Source organism: Bipolaris sorokiniana, assembly GCF_000338995.1.
Source record: "Bipolaris sorokiniana ND90Pr unplaced genomic scaffold COCSAscaffold_17, whole genome shotgun sequence".
NCBI lineage: Eukaryota > Fungi > Ascomycota > Dothideomycetes > Pleosporales > Pleosporaceae > Bipolaris > Bipolaris sorokiniana.
The window spans coordinates 138,606-155,275 of record NW_006911911.1 but is presented as its reverse complement, the minus strand read 5'-3'; the positions used below and the strand labels follow the sequence as shown (position 1 = coordinate 155,275).

The window sequence follows — 16,670 nt, the reverse complement described above, 5'->3', positions numbered from 1 at the left end:
GAAGAGAGCAGTGATGTCACGCGGCGTAGGGCTTCACAGATGGGGCTCAACACTTTTACCATGGCTGAGGCGGAGAGGGCGAGTCGACAGAGGGCGAGAGCGAGGGTCGAGGGGGGTTATGAGGGCGGGAAGGGAGTCAGGGAGCACAGGAGCAAACAGGAGCAGTTTGGCCTTGTTGTGGCGCGGCTTCTCCGCACGATTCCATGGACAGTTGGGGAGGATGGACGGCACAGAGGCTCCGGGGCCGAGTGCGCATAGTGGGCTAGTGCTGTGGGTTGCCTGGCCTGGCTGGGCGGGCCAGCGCGTGCAGAGTTTTTGGCCGTGATGTGATCTTACTCGGTACTGGAGCCAGTGCTGACGGAGGCGAAGGGCATGACCAGCAGGGCGTGTGGTGTGTGTGTCGATGTGTTGGAGAGAGTGTGTGGACGTGTCGAGTGTAGCACAGGCACAGACAGGCACAGGGGCGACGGTGCGTCGAGGGTTCAGGTAGCGCACATACATGGATGTGGTGGTACCTGTCGTACACTACATGGCGTATCTCTGTATACTACACAGGCCTACTAACCTACTCCATCCATAGACAACACACTCTCATACCAGCTTGGGGGGGCACGGCGGATGGGCGACATGGGTTCGGTGCCAACGGCGGCGGCCTGGCCAGTCTGCTGGGACTGGGATGCGGGGAGGGCAGGATTGGGCCATGGCAGTCATGAGCATTACTTCCTCAACCTTCATTTTGGGGGCCTCGCTGCTTGTATAGGGGCCGGCCTTGGTGTTTTTGTTTTTTCTTTCTTTGTTGCCAGGCCACGCACATGCACTTGGTCAACGTATCTGCATATGCATAGTCGATTGCCCCTGCGTCGTTTGTCCTGGGCGAGCAGCAGCCCGCGCAGCGTCATTGCACAGTGCAGGTGTGCCCCGCCACACACACGCACACACGCACACACACACATACCCATACGCATTCATGTCGCCGCCCCTCGTCGCCTGCACATTACACGGCCACTGATTGAGCATGTTTAAGAAGAAACCCAATGCAAGTGTCGCCCTGCAGTCCTTGTATACACACACGTATTGACAACGCCCAGATCAAGCCCCTCGCCCCGCTCAAGTCGAGCGACCGGCGCAGGACAGCGGACCAGATCATCGCAGACTTTGCCATCGACACGCCCACTGATGATGCCGCCGCTCTCACCGCCCTGCGACGCTCTATACTGCCCGACAATGCCCAGTCTGCCCGCTTTACCACGACGGCCGGCCCAGACCTCAGCACCGTCACTGGCACTCTCTATGTCGGCGCCCACGATGATGGCGACCAACGCGTCCTCTGGCTCAAGCTGCGCGACCGCCTCTACCCCACCGTCTACACGCTCTGGCACAACCCTGCTATCGTTCCCCTGCTGCACACCCCGCTCTTCGTCGTCGACAAGCTCAAGCAGGGCGCCGACTTGATGACGCCCGGTCTCCAGCGAGGCCCTCCCTTCCCCAAACATGCCACAAAAGGCGCTATTGTTGCCATTGCTAGCCTCGAGGCCCCATCTGTGCCCATGGCCGTGGGCGAGTGCATCGTCGATGTCAGTGCTCTGGGAAGCACTCAAGGCACAAAGGGACATGCCGTATCCACGATCCATTGGGCAGGTGACGAGCTGTGGTCCTGGAGTACAGCAGGCAAGCCGGGCCGCGACCCCCCAGACGCCATTGACGGCTGGGACACCGACACATCCCACGATGCTTCCCTCGCGGACCGCGCTGCCGCTATCCATCTCGACGGCGACGATGATCAAGACGGCGGCATCCCACTCGGGACCACCCCCGCTGACCCTTCTCCACCCAAAACCCTCGACGCTGTCCAGGGCGAAGACGCACCCTCGAACCCTGATTTCATCGACACGCTCGAGGACAAGGAGCTGACGACAAAAGGTACCCTTGCTAGATTTACATCTCAGACCCCACAGCTAACCATGTCCAGAAATCGACGATGCCTTCAAAAACGCCTTTCTATTTGGAGTGCGCTACCACATGGACCACAACAAACAGCACCCTACCTATGGACTCGAATTCCCTCTGTCTCAGTCACATGTCATGTCGCAACTCGTCCAGCCCTTTCTCCCCACCTACACTCCTGCGCGAACCGCCTCTTTGCAAATCAAAAAGACAAGCTGGAAGAATCTGCGAAAGTTCCTCAAGTATCTCGACAAACAGCTCATCATCAAGTCCAAGGACCGTGACAGCAATGAGGTTGTTGTTCTCGATATCGATTTCAAAGACCGCCAGTTGGAGTCGTTTGTCCCATACAGATTACCCAAGAAGGACGGTCCGACTGCCACAAGTGCAAATGACAAGGCCGCCCCACCACCATCCGCCGACCCATCACTCGGCCAGAAATTAAAGCTTGTTTCTGTGCTCCGACCCAAGGAGAAATTAGCCCCCATCCTGGCTGCTTCTAAAGCGGACCCTCGAGGTCTTTACACGCCTGCCGAGCTCAAGCAGATCCTCTTGGCATATGTCGAGGCTGAGAACCTCATTGATCAAAAGAACAAGCGCCTTGTTCGCATAAATCCCCAGCTAGCAGACGCACTGTTGGGCTCATCGGCAGCCGACAACGCGGCGCTCTCATCAGGGGCCATGCCTAGAGACGCTCTGGCAGAACGCATGCTAGCGGCTGCCTCTCCCTTGCACGCAATTCTTCGCAACGATGCCAACATCGCAGACACGAAGCCCAAAGCGGGCGCTCCGCCCAAGATTCAGATCATTCTCGAGACACGCAGTGGCAACAAAACAGTCACAAAGGTTCATGGCCTGGAATCTTACTATATCCCCCCTCAACCTCTAGCCGACGAACTGAGAAAAACGTGTGCAGGCAGCACGAGCATCGACAAGCTGCAAGGTTCCAGTCCCAAAGCTCCCGTCATGGAGGTCATGGTCCAAGGCCCACAAAAGGACGCCATCATCAAGGCGTTGGAGAAGCGAGGCGTCAATAAAAATTGGGTCGACGTGGTAGACAAGACAAAGGGCAAGAAAAAGTAATCCCCTCCGATACGAGCATTGGTAAAGGAGCCCCGGCATTTGTCCAGCCCCACACGTGGCTGAGCGATCGGACTTTTTTTGGCGGATTGCGTTATAATTAATCATTGATTTCCCTTCCACGATGTTGCGACAGCATGGATGGTCGGGACTTTAAACTCCGAGCCGAGGCTTGTGATTAGAAACGTGACAATTCGATTACGGTGGATGCGCTGCACTTCGTCCAACCAACGTTTTTGCATTCAAATCTCCAAATCTGTGTTTTCTTTGTTGTCGCCTTTTTTTTTCTTGGGTTCTTGTCGGTCAAACCTGGTATGGTAACCATGGCGCAAACGACTGGCGTTGTCGTTGCAAGCGCGTCCATGGCAGCCCTCGTGGCGCAACCGGCATGGAGAGACGGCCTGCTGGCTGCGCTGGCTCGCTGGACAGGCTATAATGCGCCTGGTGGTTTGTGGAGGATGGCTGCGATTCTTCTTGCCTTGGGCAACCTGAAGAACCTGCCTTTTGTCTGGCATGTAGGACTACTTTTACTCGATACGAGATGCGAGCTAGCAAACTGATCAGGTACCCAGATACGCATCTTTCGGGCCATGTTTTACCACATATACGTCCAGCCTACACCCATTCCTCCCCATGCACTGTTCCAGCCCATGATCTCCTCGACTCGGACCACCCTCATCGAAACAGATTACAACTTGCACAAGTCCAACAGTACCTACTTCAGCGACATGGACGTTTCACGCACCCACCTCTTTACCGCGTTGATGCGTAACGCCATCCGAAAACAGAGTCGCCGGTCTGGCACCAAGAAGAGTCAAGTGGCTGGAGCCATGGGAGCCACAGAGGGCACATCAGGCAGGCATATCATCGCGCTAGGCGGGATAAGTTGTCTGTTCAAAAGGGAGATTCCGCCTTATCAAAAATTTGAAATGTGGACCAGGCTACTCTGCTGGGACAGGAAGTGGTTCTACCTAGTCACTCATCTTGTCAAGCCCGGTGTAGCTCAGCCAGAGAGCTGGACACTGCAACCTTGGAGGAAGTCAAAGAACCGCTCTGAAAATGTTGATCCGGAAAAGTTGAAAGGCGCAATTTACGCGACTGCACTTGCCAAGTACGTGATTAAACGCGGTAGGATCACAGTCCCGCCAGAGCAAGCTCTCGTAGACTCCGAAATGGTTCCGTTAAAACCAGAGGGCTGGGAATACCACAGTCCCGCGCCTGAGCAGAATGAGCAAAGCGAAACCAGCTTACCCAAAGTTGTCCAGCCAGACGAATGGAACTGGGACGTCATCGAGGCGGAGCGACTGCGCGGGCTGGAAATTGCAAGCAAGTTTGCCGCCATGGACGGTCTGCATGATTTCTTCGATGGCGGTAAAGAAGGCGTACTAGGCGAGTACGCAGATCTCATCTTCTAAGTCGGACAAGAAAGACATTTCGGTGGAGTAATTACGGGATAGGACAGAAATGGGGTTCAAAGAGTAATTAAGACAGGCGGATAATGTGCAAGAAGGAAACGAGACCAAGCAACAACAATCAATCACGCACATCCTCTTTGAATAATAGAATGCGATATTGTCATACATCGAGCGCCTGCACACACGGACAAACACTAAGGCTACAACTGCACAGGCGCTCTGGGGAGTTTGATACCCTAAGTACACCTAGACATGCATATATTCTCTGTGTATATATAGAAAATAGATGTTTTTCTACCCTCAGCATTATTGCCCAACTACTACTGTTATACGTATTCGCAAAAAAATGCGCTGCTAAACCTTGCTTTTTCCCTCTCCTGATTCAGTCTGAGAACTCGTCGTCAGTGTTAAATGCTTTTCCAGTAGCTTCTATTCGCATGGCCATCAGTATCTCTCTACATATGGTTTCCAGTTCCAAGCCACGCGCAACTCGACCATCGAATGCATCAATGAATAGCAGCTTTTCTTTAGCACAGGGCCAGGGATGATCATATGTAGCATCACCCCACATCCAGAAACCATCTGCGCAGTCTATGTGAATCTCTTCCACATTAACAAACTGCTCAAGTTCACTTGATTCAGTGCGGTAGAAAACTTCATCACTGTTCTCTCGACTAAACTTGAGACGCTTAATTGCTGATGCGATCCATTTGTACCAGCGGAACTCAGAAGCCCCAATATCCACCATATCAATGTCCAAATTCAGCCAGACATAGCGCTCCTTGGTGTCGAGAGGCCCGCCTTCTGTCGGCTCAGTGGGCATGAAGACTCGCTCGTAAAGCCCAAGGTTTCGGGCTTCCCGGCAGGACTGCAGTATGGCAGGCACTGGCGTAGACGAACGGGTTAGGGTTAGACCCCACCTTCCGACACTGGCTATACCCCGGTCTCGAAAACGTCGGACATCGACAGTGCGCGGTTCGACGGTGTCTTTCCAGATTTGCTCTCGGAGCTCCAGAGGAAGCCGTGGAAATGGATGAAAAGTGGTCATGGTGTAGGATCAAGTATGCTAGCACTACCGCTAGCAGTCGGGGGAGTGGGCAGTAAAGGGGCTGATATGCTGTAAGAAGCAGGTGAAGGCTGTCACGCTGAGGTATATGTTCAATGCTAAACGTTCTGCACTTAGCCTCGCACCATAGAAAAATCCGGATCAGATACGGTGTAGCAAAAGTTCCATTGACAGAATCCTCAAAGGGTCGGGCTCAATTTTGGCTGACCTGCTTCTGTACCAAGACCAATATAAGTACCGAGTGCGGGTGAGCGGGGCTCCGGGGTCAAAGCTTTCCCAGGGGTCTTTTTGTGCACCGACCGCTAAGTACCTCCTAACTGTGCCTCAATCCTGCAGTAACGAAATTTCCACCTCCAACAGTTGTCTCATTTTATCATACATAGAGCTAGTCTAGAGCAAGATTATTACTAGTAAACTAATGTCAATCCTTATGTGCCGGGACGTCCGGTAAGACGGGACACTTTTTCTTCCAGATGCCTGGCATGCTTCTATAATAAATATAAATCAACTAGTCTAGCGTGTATTTATTGTTTTAGCTCTTGCTCTTCTAATGCGTTACCTTCCAGCGCTAGATAGCACATTACTGACTATGCTATTATTCCTTTTGCTAGTGCTGTTAACTAACCCTCTTCTAAGACCCCATGACTGAGAACTGCAACCCTGAAAATCAGATCGATGCCTCAGGCAGTTCTTATTCCCGATTTTGCAGGCCGCTATCGGTCCAGTGATATACACGCGCGTTGCAGACAGCCGCGCCTTATATTCCCTTTACTTATTCCTCCGCAAGATGACTTACTTATCATCAAAGTTGCTAGTTATCAAAGGGCTCTTAGCTTAGACTTTATACTAATACTACTTTTCACTATAAACTAATCAGCTTTTTGTCGAACGCCTGTGGAATTATGCGCAAGGTGTGTGTACAACAAGACAGTACTTTTATGTCTACACGACCTAACTACATCGCTGCGCAATCTACCTGCATCAGGACCCGAGCCTGACATAAGTGGCTTTACTTTCCTACTGTGACGTCCCGTTGTCACATATCCTGGGTGGTATCACTGATGCTCTGGTCTTGGTATGATGTCAATCACATGATCGTCGCTCCGCGATGATCATTATCTTCTGACGTCGTGGTCGGTGGATGGCCCCCAACTCCCCGTTCCTCGTCCAAGAGAGAATTCCTCTTGTTACTTGTAAGACTGTCTTAGCACTATAAGCTTTAATATTTCGACCAATAGTCAAGTGGATGTGTGAGTTGCGGCGTAGGAGGTTGGGTATCTATTGACGGCCTAGTGAGTTAGTATCATCCTTTTGGTGGAATATCCGAGTAACCATTTCGCGGAAGAGTGCATGACTTGGTGGGCAAGCGCAGTAATACTCGTGTAGAATCTAACCAACGAGCTTAGTTTCTTGTTCTGGTGATAATCGCTGCTGCTGCTGGTGAGCTATCGCGGCTGAAGCCGCCCAGCGTGCCGGTGCCGAAGCGTCGATCGCGGAACACCGTACGCGGCAGCGGCGGATTTCTGTGAAAAATAAACACCAGCACGATAATCACGGATAACAGATTGTATTGCAATCTCTCGATCGGCCATAACAGACGCATTTTGGGGGTGGGTAGCTTCAAAGTTAAATTAGTGGAGTAGTTGGGGTGGCCAACTCTATCCCACCAAGCTTATTCTCAGGACAACTAACTTTAGACCAATCATAATCTTTGTCTAGAATTTTGAAGTACTGCCACTCGGATGCCAGACCCAAAAAATGACTGCATTAAGAATGGACGAGCAATTTCGCTCGTTAAGAATCTCTCTAACCACTTACCGCTTATTAATAGACTACAATACGCTAAACAACATGGTGTAGGGAGCGGGCACTAAAGAGTATATGCCATCCCCGACTTGCGCAGCGTGGTGTGGGACCCCCACTGGGTGACAACCAAGCCAACTTCTTGGCCATTCCCTTCCTGGTACCGGCGCTGGACGGGCCGGACGATCGGTGGGTCTTTGCAGAGTACATAATCGGCATACGCGTGAGGTATGTCGGCTTATAGAGGTGCCAATAAGCTATTAGAAGAGCGCCTGGTAACGCCTCCCTTGAATATGACAGCTTTTTGACGACACAATAACATCATCGAAAGCTACTACCAACCCCACACCTAGGATAGCAGCCAGAAGTCTAGGATAACTATTAAAGTCTTTAATGCCATAAGCGGAATCTTTATTGAAAGCTAGACTACCGCACGTTCGCATATTTAATTCTAGGATTCTCCGCTCCTTAACAAATTGATAGGTTGTGTCTCTAGACATATCCGTGATGAATGCAAGATCTTGGTAAGCATAGGCAGCTATTAGTTAGTCAGTTGAGGTAAAAACGATCTGCGTGTGACGACACCTGGCTCAGCTCCACCCAAGCCACCACATGCCCAAAAAGGTACAGTATACTGCATTGGCAGTATCTGGAGCTGAACAACATATACGAATGAAACCGCGATTTCCTTGAGATGCCCCATAATACGTCGGACTAGCTATCAGAATCTAACTAGTAACACCTTTACGTGGCCCTTTCCCACCCACACAGTCACAAACTGTATCTTTTGTTCGGCGATGACTATTGGGATCAACTTAGCTACCAGAGACATGGCACGACGATCTGAAGACAGCGATCGCCAGCTAATAGCAATTAATTTCTTTTCTATCGCAGTGAGCAACTTGCACCACTATATAAGTAGTGTTAACTAAGTGCGGAGTTACTCAATTTTAATCGCGTTATTTGAATCCTCATTCTGGTCTTTTACATTCATAAGCACCCACGACAGCGAGATGGATCTAGCATACGCAACCCTCATGAGCAAGTGCACTGAAGGCACCTTCTTGTACACACCTCCCAAAGACAAAATCTTCCATCCAGGCTCTTGCGGCTTCTTCAACAAAGGTGGACAGTGGGAATCGATTACGGATCTCACTGATCTCAATGAATCTGACCTCAATGGGTACGTCCGTCCTACCAAGCCGCTCAATCTGATGGAGCCGACCGTGTGCACATGGAAGAAAAAGGTTGTAGAGAAAAACGAGGGCCATGGCTTTGGCGTCAAAGCAGAGGTTTCCGGACTCGCTGCTCAAGCACCTGTGGACGTAGGAGCCAATACCGCGGTAGGAAGCACTGCAAAGGCTGGTGCAGGCGTGGTTGTGTCACCAAATGTAGTGCACAAAACGTTTGATACAAAAGCCCACAAAATAATTGGAGACTGGATGAAGGACAACATGGAGAGCTTGTCTGCTCAGCACAAACAACAGATTGCGGAGTTTGGTGTCTGGATTATCACGGCTACATGGGTTACAGAGAAGTGTGATATTGCCATGTGGAACAAGACCGGCAACAAAATCGATGCCGGATTCGAAGTCGGAGCGACAAACATCGGCAAAATTGGGCTCAATGGTTCGCGCGAGGTCCAGTTCGATATTGACGAACACATAGTATATGATGTGGGTACATTTTGTTCCATTACACAGTAATGTTCGTACTAAAAAAAAACTAGCAGGAGCCGGGTGGATACGCCATCTCCTTCCGCGGCGTACAATTCAGACCAAGCTCGAAGTTTTGGAGCAATGTAAGTGGCATTTTTTTTGGTGTTATTCTTGCCGCAACGCACATGGACAATTTATCCTAGAAGTTTTGTCAAGACTGATTTGAAGAATTTAGAAATTGAAGCAAAAAGGCCCGAAGGATGGCTTCCTTCGAACTGCCCCGGTGCAATACGTTGATCAGCATGGAAATCGCATTGACAAAGATGGAAATCTTATCGACAAGGATGGAAATCGCATTGACAAAGATGGAAATATCATTGAAGAGCCGGAGATATATATGGAGTTAGTTGGATTTGATGAGGGGGATGGAAAAACCGAATAGAGAGTTTGCTAATATGTGTTTTCACGCAGACATAGTATGTATTGCCATTGTTTTTCAATGCTAGCTTCATTTTATGGCGGCTCTCTCTAACGTACCGTGTCTGTGCGCGAATGGCTCAAGTTGTGCACAGTAGGAACTAATTTTCTCATAATCATGCATTGCAATTATTACTACCATTTTCAGATGCTCATTCACTCAGTTACATGATGCTTAAGAGAATCCCAAACCAATCGACCTAGTCCATACCACTCTAGTTGCAAGTAAGATCGGCAGTGCGTCCATCGTAGCTGCAGAACCTGCTGTCGTACTGGAAGGCAAGCTGTGTCACAAAAGTTAGTATGTTTCTTTATTTCTCTTCTAATGATGATGTTGTTGTGAGAAAATGAGAGGGAACTAACGTTGATGTATCCGCCGTCAGACTGAGTGTAAAACTGGTTGTGGCGACCGATATACATGCAGTCGTAGTCGGTGTGGAAAGCACCGAGGCTGAGCTTCATGCTGACGACGTCGGAGATGGCGCGACGGTCCTTGACGTCCCAGCCCTTGTTGTAGCACACGGTGGCGACCCAGCGGTTACGGTCCGGGTTGTTCTGGTACATGAGTGCGGTGGTCTGCCTGGTGAAGGTCTCGCGGGCGGGGTTCCAGTCCTTGAGCGGGAAGAGCTTGTTGAGAATGGCGTTGAGAATGCGGCCGACGGCTTGGCCGGCGCTGCCGGAGTGGTCACCAATGACTTGCGCGTTGGCAGAGGGGGTTTGGCGCTTATCGAGGTCCGCAGAGGCAGAGAGGTCGAGGACCTCGGAGGTTATGCCGTCCTATTGTGTGAGGTTAGAAAGAGGTGATCTTGGAAGGGGAATGGAGGTCTTACGCTGGTAATGACAACAGGAGACAAGGTGTTAGCCTCGGGGATGGCTGCGGCGTTGGTAAGGGCCGCGGCCATGACGATCAATGGGACGGTGAAACGCATGGTGATAGAGGAGAGTGGTGGGACAAGAGTGATTCTTGAGAAAGGATTGAAGAGTGCGTTTGGAGGGGTTGAAGTTCGAAGGTGTGCTTTGAAGGCTGGATCTCGTGGTGAGTGGTGATTCTCATATTTACGTCGTCTTGTCCTCCTTATATACAGATATCTGAAGAAACCAAGCTGCACTTCGAAATCATTCTATCTGCTTTCAGATTGCAATATCAATTTCACCGGTGGTTGTTTAGCACGAATCAACCTATTCGGGATAGGCTATCAATGAATCAGGGAGCTCTGACTCGGAGCTGTTCAGGTACCTTGTTGAATTGGCCTATAGAAGGGGTTCTCTATACCCCGTGTAGGGATATGAATCTCTCACATGATGTTTTCCACGAATGGAATGGCTGCATGCTTGATATTTGTTGATCATGGAATGTGCCCTGCATTATGCTGCTATATACGTATGTACATCAACTGACAATGTACAACCTATTGAGCTGTCTATGCAATTCTTTGCTTGAAAGACTCACACAGCCTGGCATGGCAGATTATGGCAAGCCACTGAACACTTAGCAACTTAGTAGGCAGCTTACGATGTTCATGCGGATCATGTCAAATTACAGTATGTGGATAAGTAGATCCGCCGTCTACGTAAGTGCTGACCGAAATACTAGCATATACACGGCAGTGGTTCCACCTGCACATCAACCCATTCTTTAGGTCCGATACCCAGTAGTACTAGCGTTATGCACGTAGCTCAGTGACTCGAAAGTGGGCCTGGGGAAACACAACTTCCCCACCGACTAGGATCCTCTTTACCCGTTTTTATCAAGACATCCCACGTGCTAAGCTAACTAATCGACTGACTCCAGCCGCGAAGAAAAGACATTACATAAAGAGGTAGTAATAACTACTTATCTTGGCTTAATGTTAAAAAATATCCCCACTATGTTCAAGTAGGTAAGTGACTAGCGCGTTTAAACTTGGATATGTACTAGAGGGTACGTATAATGCGAAACAAGCAGGTCTCGCGCCCACGTGGTACACACAAGCAAAGATTGGTAGGACGGACTGCCATGCATAGATACTATCTTTGCCCAGAGTCCCAACCCGAACCACCAGTTGTTGCCAAATGAGCTTACTACATAACAAACAGATAAAACTTCCTCAATAGCAATGACGTTGGAAATAAAGTTTGACACGAACGATAAGACGAGTACCCGCTGCAGTATCGCGCCATGTCCAACATTGCACCAACCTACTAGTACTAAGTAAAACTCGGACCGAGCCCTGGGCCAAGTCCGACCGAAACCACCGATGATTAGCAACGAACAACGTGCCAAAATATTACCCCGGTTTCCTTTCTCTTTCTGCCGTGCGTGCCCGTTGTTGCGCCGGGCTTTTGGGGCGGGCAAACGCAATCATCCCTACCAAGTACTTATCCTTATCCCTTTTATTCGCAATTACCCTACAGCAATGCCCACTCTGTGAGATAGCAGATAATTATGACTTGATGTTTGCTTGTCAACAGCCCTTTTGTGTTCATCTTGACTCTGTGGAACAGGGTGAAACGGGATGCAGGATTCTTGACAGCGATAGTATGGTGTGGATAATAGTGTTGTGAGTAAGTGAAAAACAAGCTTTTGGCCGCCTTGGTCGTTTCTTGATCGGAGCTTAGTTACTAGACTGTCGAGATACGAAGCTTTGGCCCCAATGATGTGCGGTAAATAGTGGCATGTGTGTCTGGGGAGAAAGTCTACCGAGTGCACGGGTTTTGCTTGTCTGCTTGCTTACTTGCTTTTCCTTGGCTTTTTATCCGTGATTGTAGTTAGGGGAAATGAATCGGAGGCCTGGTCCACTTTGATGCTGTTGTATCGGACCGAGATGATTGCAATGGTTCGTTGTTACTAGTCCCATCCGTGTTTCTGGGACTTGAGTTGGGGTTCAAACGTGAGTGCGCTGTGTACACGGGCCCTGACTTGGATGTCGTACTTATTCTATTGCTTGGCATGACAGTGGTTGTACATGTCAGTCTACTTGTGTCCGTGCTAGCGCATGTTGGTTGCAAATGACCTGCTCGTTTGAGGTTCAGCGCGAAGTAGTTGATTTTAACCGACAAAGTGGATTATGTTTTAGTATTCACTGTACTAGCTGTGTCAAGCACACGTAGTTGTCTCTAAGGTAGTGTTACCTTACTCTTTTGGCTCACGAGGATCATCCGGATGAGAATCAAAGAAGATTGCAAAGAGGACTATAAGTATCAAACCATTTCCTACCCCTAAAGACAAATCGCAGCATCAGCATCAAAAAAAATTCAAACTCTTTACTACCACACTCATCTACATAGTGTGAACTGCACAAAGTACGACCTGCCTCCCCTCCATCCCCCAGTACCTCCAACTAACCCCCTTCCCCTTCCAGCCTCGAAAATGAAACTCTCACCCTTCACCATCCTCTTCTTTCCCCTCGCAATCAGCGCCTGCTCCAACTATCAATCCTGCCACTGCTACGACTCGAACGGAGTCCCCAACAACGCCGCCACAGCACAAGTATGCGCCGGGTTTGGCGACAGAGCCTCAATGGCAGATGCGAGTCGCGGGTCCGATGGCGCACGCGAGTGCAAGGCCAACAAGTCAAAGGAAGTTGTGTTTAGCAATTGTTCTTGGAGGCAGTGGTGCCAGATCGCGGGCGCGACGGGCAAGGATAGCAGTTGCCGGGATAAGAAGACATAGAGTGTTTGAGTTTGAGAGTTTGAGAGCTGGAGGTTCAGGGGGAAAGAGGGAGAAATAAGAAATGTTGGTAGGGATCTATTGATGATTTTGAGTATGAGAGTGGGGTTATGCTTGACGCTTCCGCTTATGGAAGGAGTCGTTGTGCACGACATTTCTAGTTATGGCATGAGACATTTTAGATCGACATACGGAGCTTGGGAGTGAAGTAGTGTGTTTTTCGCCGTATTTGTATCGTGCCTAGAAATGCGGGTGATCCATGGACTGCACCATGAACTTGGTATTTAACGGTTCATTCTGGTTGGTGAATGAGTAGGGTATAACGTAAGCCTACTTTTGGTAGTTATACTCTTACCCCTACCTATACTCTATGTAACTCTACTCAATCCACCAACCTAGGTCACTGAAGACAGTACTACTTATGGATTTAGGGATTTTCTTTATGTCTCTTCTCGAGGTCCTAGTTGGACGGCTAGACCAAGAGCTGTAGCCTCGTGTTGTCGTGCCAAATATAATTGTTCGTTGTCTACATTTATTTGATGCTGGGCGAAGATACTGTTATGACAGCTTAGTCCACCCCATACCAAGTATATGGTTTAACATACGTCACGTAAAACAATGGTACTAAGTATCCCAGGAACTCGGTTCACATCTTGGCAGATATATCGTCAAATCTAATTGCTTGGCAATTCTATGTGTAGAAACAACGCTTTCAGTAATTAACGGATCGTGAACATTGCAGCTTAAGCCGCAGTGGAATATGTAGAAGTCTGAACATCAACAATGTCTAGCCCTAAGGGCTAACTACAGGCTGAGGCTGAGCGAGCTTAAAGGTACCATTCTCAAACAAGACCTTCCTGACCTTAGTGTTGCGGAGATCATCACGACCAGAAAGCGAGGCATCAGCATAGTAAAGAAGCCAATCCTTCTTGAACTTGACAATCGACTGGTGGGTAGTCCATCCCTTTACAGGCTGCAGAAGCGTGTTCTTCCAGTAGTAAGGACCATCCGGCTTGGTAGCGGTAGCGACTTCAATAGTGTGCTGGGTGCCGGTGGAGTACTGGAGGACATAGAGGTTGCCGACCTTGTTCAGGGATGGGCCCTCGAAGAAGCGGCGTGTGCTGTTTGCCTGCATGATCTTGCCATCTTGGTCGTAGATGACGAGTTCCTTTGGTGTGGTGGCGAGAGAGGTGAGGTTGGCCGAGAGCTTAGCGAAACGGGGTCCGATGGCTGGTCCAGAAGTAGGAGAAATGTTACCGAATTGGGACGTGTTCTGAAAATTGCGTTAGTATTAGCTTGGCCATGCTTACCAACAGCTGGGGTTAGTTAAGCGGAAAAGGCGGAGGCTTACCAAGACGTTGTTGGTCCATGCTTGAAGCTGGCCACCCCACAGTCCGCCCCATACCATGTAGTAGTTGCCATTGTCTGCCAAGATTGTTGGGTCAATGCTGTAGGTGCCGGCAATCGGGTTGGGTTCGGGCTTGAATTTTCCGTCCGGCTTGTCAGATTTGGCCACTCCGATGCGGAAGACATCGTCCTTGTCCTTGGCTGGGAAGAACAGGTAGTAGTAGCCGTCCTTCTCGGCCGCATCAGGAGCCCAGAGTTGCTGCTTCGCCCATGGAATGTCCACGAGGTCCAAAAGCTATTTTTTTTGTCAGTTACAAATTCCACCAATCTCTAGTTAAAGAATCGTTATACCTTTGGTCCGACTTTGGCAGGCTTGGTGTAATCGGTCTGAGTAAGCACATAGTAATCCTTCATGTCGTATTGCTATCTTTCGTCAACTTGCATTCACATAATGGAAATCCTTGAATACGGACCACCGGGGGCTGCCTGGTCGAGTTCCAGTCGTGGGACCCATAGATGTATACCGTGTTGGGATCATGCTTCCAGATGTGGGCTGCAGGGTCGGCCTGGTGGAAGGTGCTGATAAGCGGGGGATCGTAAGCTTGAACAGACATGTTGAAAACGTGGAGTCGGTCACGAAAAGAATGTTTCGCAAGCTTGGTTCACTGTTGCGCAATGAAAGCCTGTTTGGTTTCAAGAGGGCGTGGACACCCAACCTTTTAAGGCCCTCATAGCGTAGCTTGAGTAAGTCATCTTAGTGTCTGAAATCGGGCGGGCCCCACCCGATTTTTAGGCTAATCTTAAGGGAATAAGCAATCTGAGAAGTTTAAAATGGGTCACCTTCAGTTGTGCGGAACAAATGGTATTGGGGAGAGCTTGTGCAATTATGCAGCGATGCCCTTGAATAAGCACCGAGATTCGACCTCCACGGCCCGATTGCATCAGTCCCCCCGGAAGGTGGGCCACAGCAGCCGTCTCATACAACAGTAGGTTGGGAGATGACGTGAGTATGTTTCGAAACATTTCAGCAGTCAGAAAGTGAGGATGCAAGCGAATTGCGATTGAGGTGGTACCAATGAGATAGCGAGATCTCGTTAATCTCGTGTCGGTAAGCGAGTACTATGTACATACGCATACTCGATTTGTAGCAAATCAACTGCTGTTGTATATTATACTTACGCATGAAATACCCTCCGCATTTTGCTAGCATCGGCACCGAATCATGTAGGGATCCGCCGCACTGGTTCTACCATATAAGTAGGTGCTTAAGCGGTCAGCTTTCCAGGGACAACAGGGTTGTAAATAGAGTATGCAATTTGCAATTCGCGAATTATTGTTCAGAGCCGCATCTCTCTACAGGGTAGGTAAACGCCTAATCTTGCGCACATATGGTAGAAAGCAAAATGCGATAAAGGTTTAGGGATGGAGTGGGAGAAGCTCTAGCATCTGCCGAGGAAATAGATGTGTGGCGGGGGCGGGAACGGGTAAATCCCCCAACGAACTCGTCATGGTATTTCCGCATTGGGAATCTTTCTAAGAGAACACACAACCAATGCTGGCGTTACGCTGCGACGCTAGGTAGAAGACTACGGTTCAATGGAATACGCCATGACGAGCTTACATCAAAAAATTGCTCATTCCTCCGCCTTGGTCAGTCTCTTTCTGAATGTCATATTGCCCTGGCGCTCGACTGCAAAATTGGATGCCCTGATCTCATTTCATCTCTGGTAACGACATTAGCGATTAGGGTTGTAGATATAAGTAGGATTAAGAGATTAACAGATGAAAAGCAAAGGTTAAGTAGACGCGTAGTCCAGTATATTATTGCATGACGATTCCTTTTTCCAAGCGTTTCAGACCGGGAGGCTGCGGGTCCGCGGAAGCCAAAGCTACCACGTTCAGCTTAGCGCTGAGAAAGAACACATGTGACAACAGGCTATGCAGCTCAAGTCTTATGCACTCTGGGAATGCTAATACCTAGGAGGTCATTTGAAAATCATGTCGTCAGCGCGGAAAGAGTTGTGGAGAAGATTGCACTTTGATTACATATTTGCCCGGCTATTTTGACTGCTCTGACCATGAGACTCTGACCAATGCTGCTACTTTACCTGCTTTGAATACAAGCTAATCTAGTTCTACTCTCTGCTAGGTATAATATGAGATGCTCCCATGTTGCTCACGTCACCCAGCGCTAGCTCAAAACGGAGATCTCTAACATCATAGCATCAATC

The 16,670-nt window shown here is 49.5% G+C and overlaps 8 protein-coding genes across 8 annotated transcripts; 4 read left to right on the top strand and 4 right to left on the bottom strand.

Moving 5' to 3' along the window:
• Positions 1 to 23: 23 nt before the first annotated feature.
• COCSADRAFT_255658 (uncharacterized protein) lies at positions 24 to 703 on the bottom strand. Its single transcript, XM_007706763.1, has one exon. It carries the CDS (start codon positions 499 to 501, stop codon positions 34 to 36), a length of 468 nt encoding a protein of 155 aa, XP_007704953.1. The 5' UTR covers positions 502 to 703; the 3' UTR covers positions 24 to 33.
• Positions 704 to 930: 227 nt separating this feature from the next.
• On the top strand, positions 931 to 3,296 carry COCSADRAFT_255654 (uncharacterized protein). Its single transcript, XM_007706762.1, has 3 exons — positions 931 to 1,036; positions 1,089 to 1,920; positions 1,970 to 3,296. The coding sequence occupies exons 1-3, from the start codon at positions 1,016 to 1,018 to the stop codon at positions 3,025 to 3,027; spliced, it is 1,911 nt and encodes a 636-aa protein (XP_007704952.1). The 5' UTR covers positions 931 to 1,015; the 3' UTR covers positions 3,028 to 3,296.
• Positions 3,297 to 3,347: 51 nt separating this feature from the next.
• COCSADRAFT_175720 (uncharacterized protein) lies at positions 3,348 to 4,439 on the top strand (the record flags this gene model as incomplete). Its single annotated transcript, XM_007706761.1, has 2 exons — positions 3,348 to 3,539; positions 3,597 to 4,439. 2 exons carry the CDS (start codon positions 3,348 to 3,350, stop codon positions 4,437 to 4,439), a joined length of 1,035 nt encoding a protein of 344 aa, XP_007704951.1.
• Positions 4,440 to 4,630: 191 nt separating this feature from the next.
• Positions 4,631 to 5,714, bottom strand: COCSADRAFT_255646 (uncharacterized protein). Its single transcript, XM_007706760.1, has one exon. It carries the CDS (start codon positions 5,485 to 5,487, stop codon positions 4,822 to 4,824), a length of 666 nt encoding a protein of 221 aa, XP_007704950.1. The 5' UTR covers positions 5,488 to 5,714; the 3' UTR covers positions 4,631 to 4,821.
• A 2,555-nt stretch (positions 5,715 to 8,269) lies between these two features.
• On the top strand, positions 8,270 to 9,584 carry COCSADRAFT_41040 (uncharacterized protein). The gene is made up of 3 exons (XM_007706648.1): positions 8,270 to 8,984; positions 9,038 to 9,109; positions 9,202 to 9,584. Exons 1-3 carry the CDS (start codon positions 8,322 to 8,324, stop codon positions 9,406 to 9,408), a joined length of 942 nt encoding a protein of 313 aa, XP_007704838.1. The 5' UTR covers positions 8,270 to 8,321; the 3' UTR covers positions 9,409 to 9,584.
• Positions 9,585 to 9,658: 74 nt separating this feature from the next.
• Positions 9,659 to 10,372, bottom strand: COCSADRAFT_30641 (uncharacterized protein; the record flags this gene model as incomplete). The annotated part of the gene is made up of 3 exons (XM_007706619.1): positions 9,659 to 9,727; positions 9,807 to 10,220; positions 10,274 to 10,372. The coding sequence occupies 3 exons, from the start codon at positions 10,370 to 10,372 to the stop codon at positions 9,659 to 9,661; spliced, it is 582 nt and encodes a 193-aa protein (XP_007704809.1).
• Positions 10,373 to 12,660: 2,288 nt separating this feature from the next.
• On the top strand, positions 12,661 to 13,390 carry COCSADRAFT_255613 (uncharacterized protein). The gene is made up of 2 exons (XM_007706759.1): positions 12,661 to 12,725; positions 12,785 to 13,390. Exon 2 carries the CDS (start codon positions 12,793 to 12,795, stop codon positions 13,093 to 13,095), a length of 303 nt encoding a protein of 100 aa, XP_007704949.1. The 5' UTR covers positions 12,661 to 12,725; positions 12,785 to 12,792; the 3' UTR covers positions 13,096 to 13,390.
• Positions 13,391 to 13,713: 323 nt separating this feature from the next.
• Positions 13,714 to 15,124, bottom strand: COCSADRAFT_41039 (glycoside hydrolase family 43 protein). The gene is made up of 4 exons (XM_007706647.1): positions 14,913 to 15,124; positions 14,791 to 14,862; positions 14,444 to 14,734; positions 13,714 to 14,365 (listed from the first exon to the last, which is right to left on the bottom strand). The coding sequence occupies exons 1-4, from the start codon at positions 15,051 to 15,053 to the stop codon at positions 13,886 to 13,888; spliced, it is 984 nt and encodes a 327-aa protein (XP_007704837.1). The 5' UTR covers positions 15,054 to 15,124; the 3' UTR covers positions 13,714 to 13,885.
• Positions 15,125 to 16,670: the final 1,546 nt, after the last annotated feature.

Coding starts and splice junctions, on each gene's coding strand:
- COCSADRAFT_41040 (XM_007706648.1), top strand. CDS start 8,322: ATGGATCTAGCATACGCAACCCTCATGAGCAAGTGCACTGAAGGCACC. Junction 8,985..9,037: donor ACGAACACATAGTATATGAT/GTGGGTACATTT, acceptor AAAAAAAACTAG/CAGGAGCCGGGTGGATACGC. Junction 9,110..9,201: donor GCTCGAAGTTTTGGAGCAAT/GTAAGTGGCATT, acceptor TGAAGAATTTAG/AAATTGAAGCAAAAAGGCCC.
- COCSADRAFT_255646 (XM_007706760.1), bottom strand. CDS start 5,487: ATGACCACTTTTCATCCATTTCCACGGCTTCCTCTGGAGCTCCGAGAG.
- COCSADRAFT_41039 (XM_007706647.1), bottom strand. CDS start 15,053: ATGTCTGTTCAAGCTTACGATCCCCCGCTTATCAGCACCTTCCACCAG. Junction 14,863..14,912: donor CGACCAGGCAGCCCCCGGTG/GTCCGTATTCAA, acceptor GACGAAAGATAG/CAATACGACATGAAGGATTA. Junction 14,735..14,790: donor CTGCCAAAGTCGGACCAAAG/GTATAACGATTC, acceptor CAAAAAAAATAG/CTTTTGGACCTCGTGGACAT.
- COCSADRAFT_255654 (XM_007706762.1), top strand. CDS start 1,016: ATGTTTAAGAAGAAACCCAAT. Junction 1,037..1,088: donor TGTTTAAGAAGAAACCCAAT/GCAAGTGTCGCC, acceptor GACAACGCCCAG/ATCAAGCCCCTCGCCCCGCT. Junction 1,921..1,969: donor CAAGGAGCTGACGACAAAAG/GTACCCTTGCTA, acceptor AACCATGTCCAG/AAATCGACGATGCCTTCAAA.
- COCSADRAFT_255658 (XM_007706763.1), bottom strand. CDS start 501: ATGTATGTGCGCTACCTGAACCCTCGACGCACCGTCGCCCCTGTGCCT.
- COCSADRAFT_255613 (XM_007706759.1), top strand. CDS start 12,793: ATGAAACTCTCACCCTTCACCATCCTCTTCTTTCCCCTCGCAATCAGC.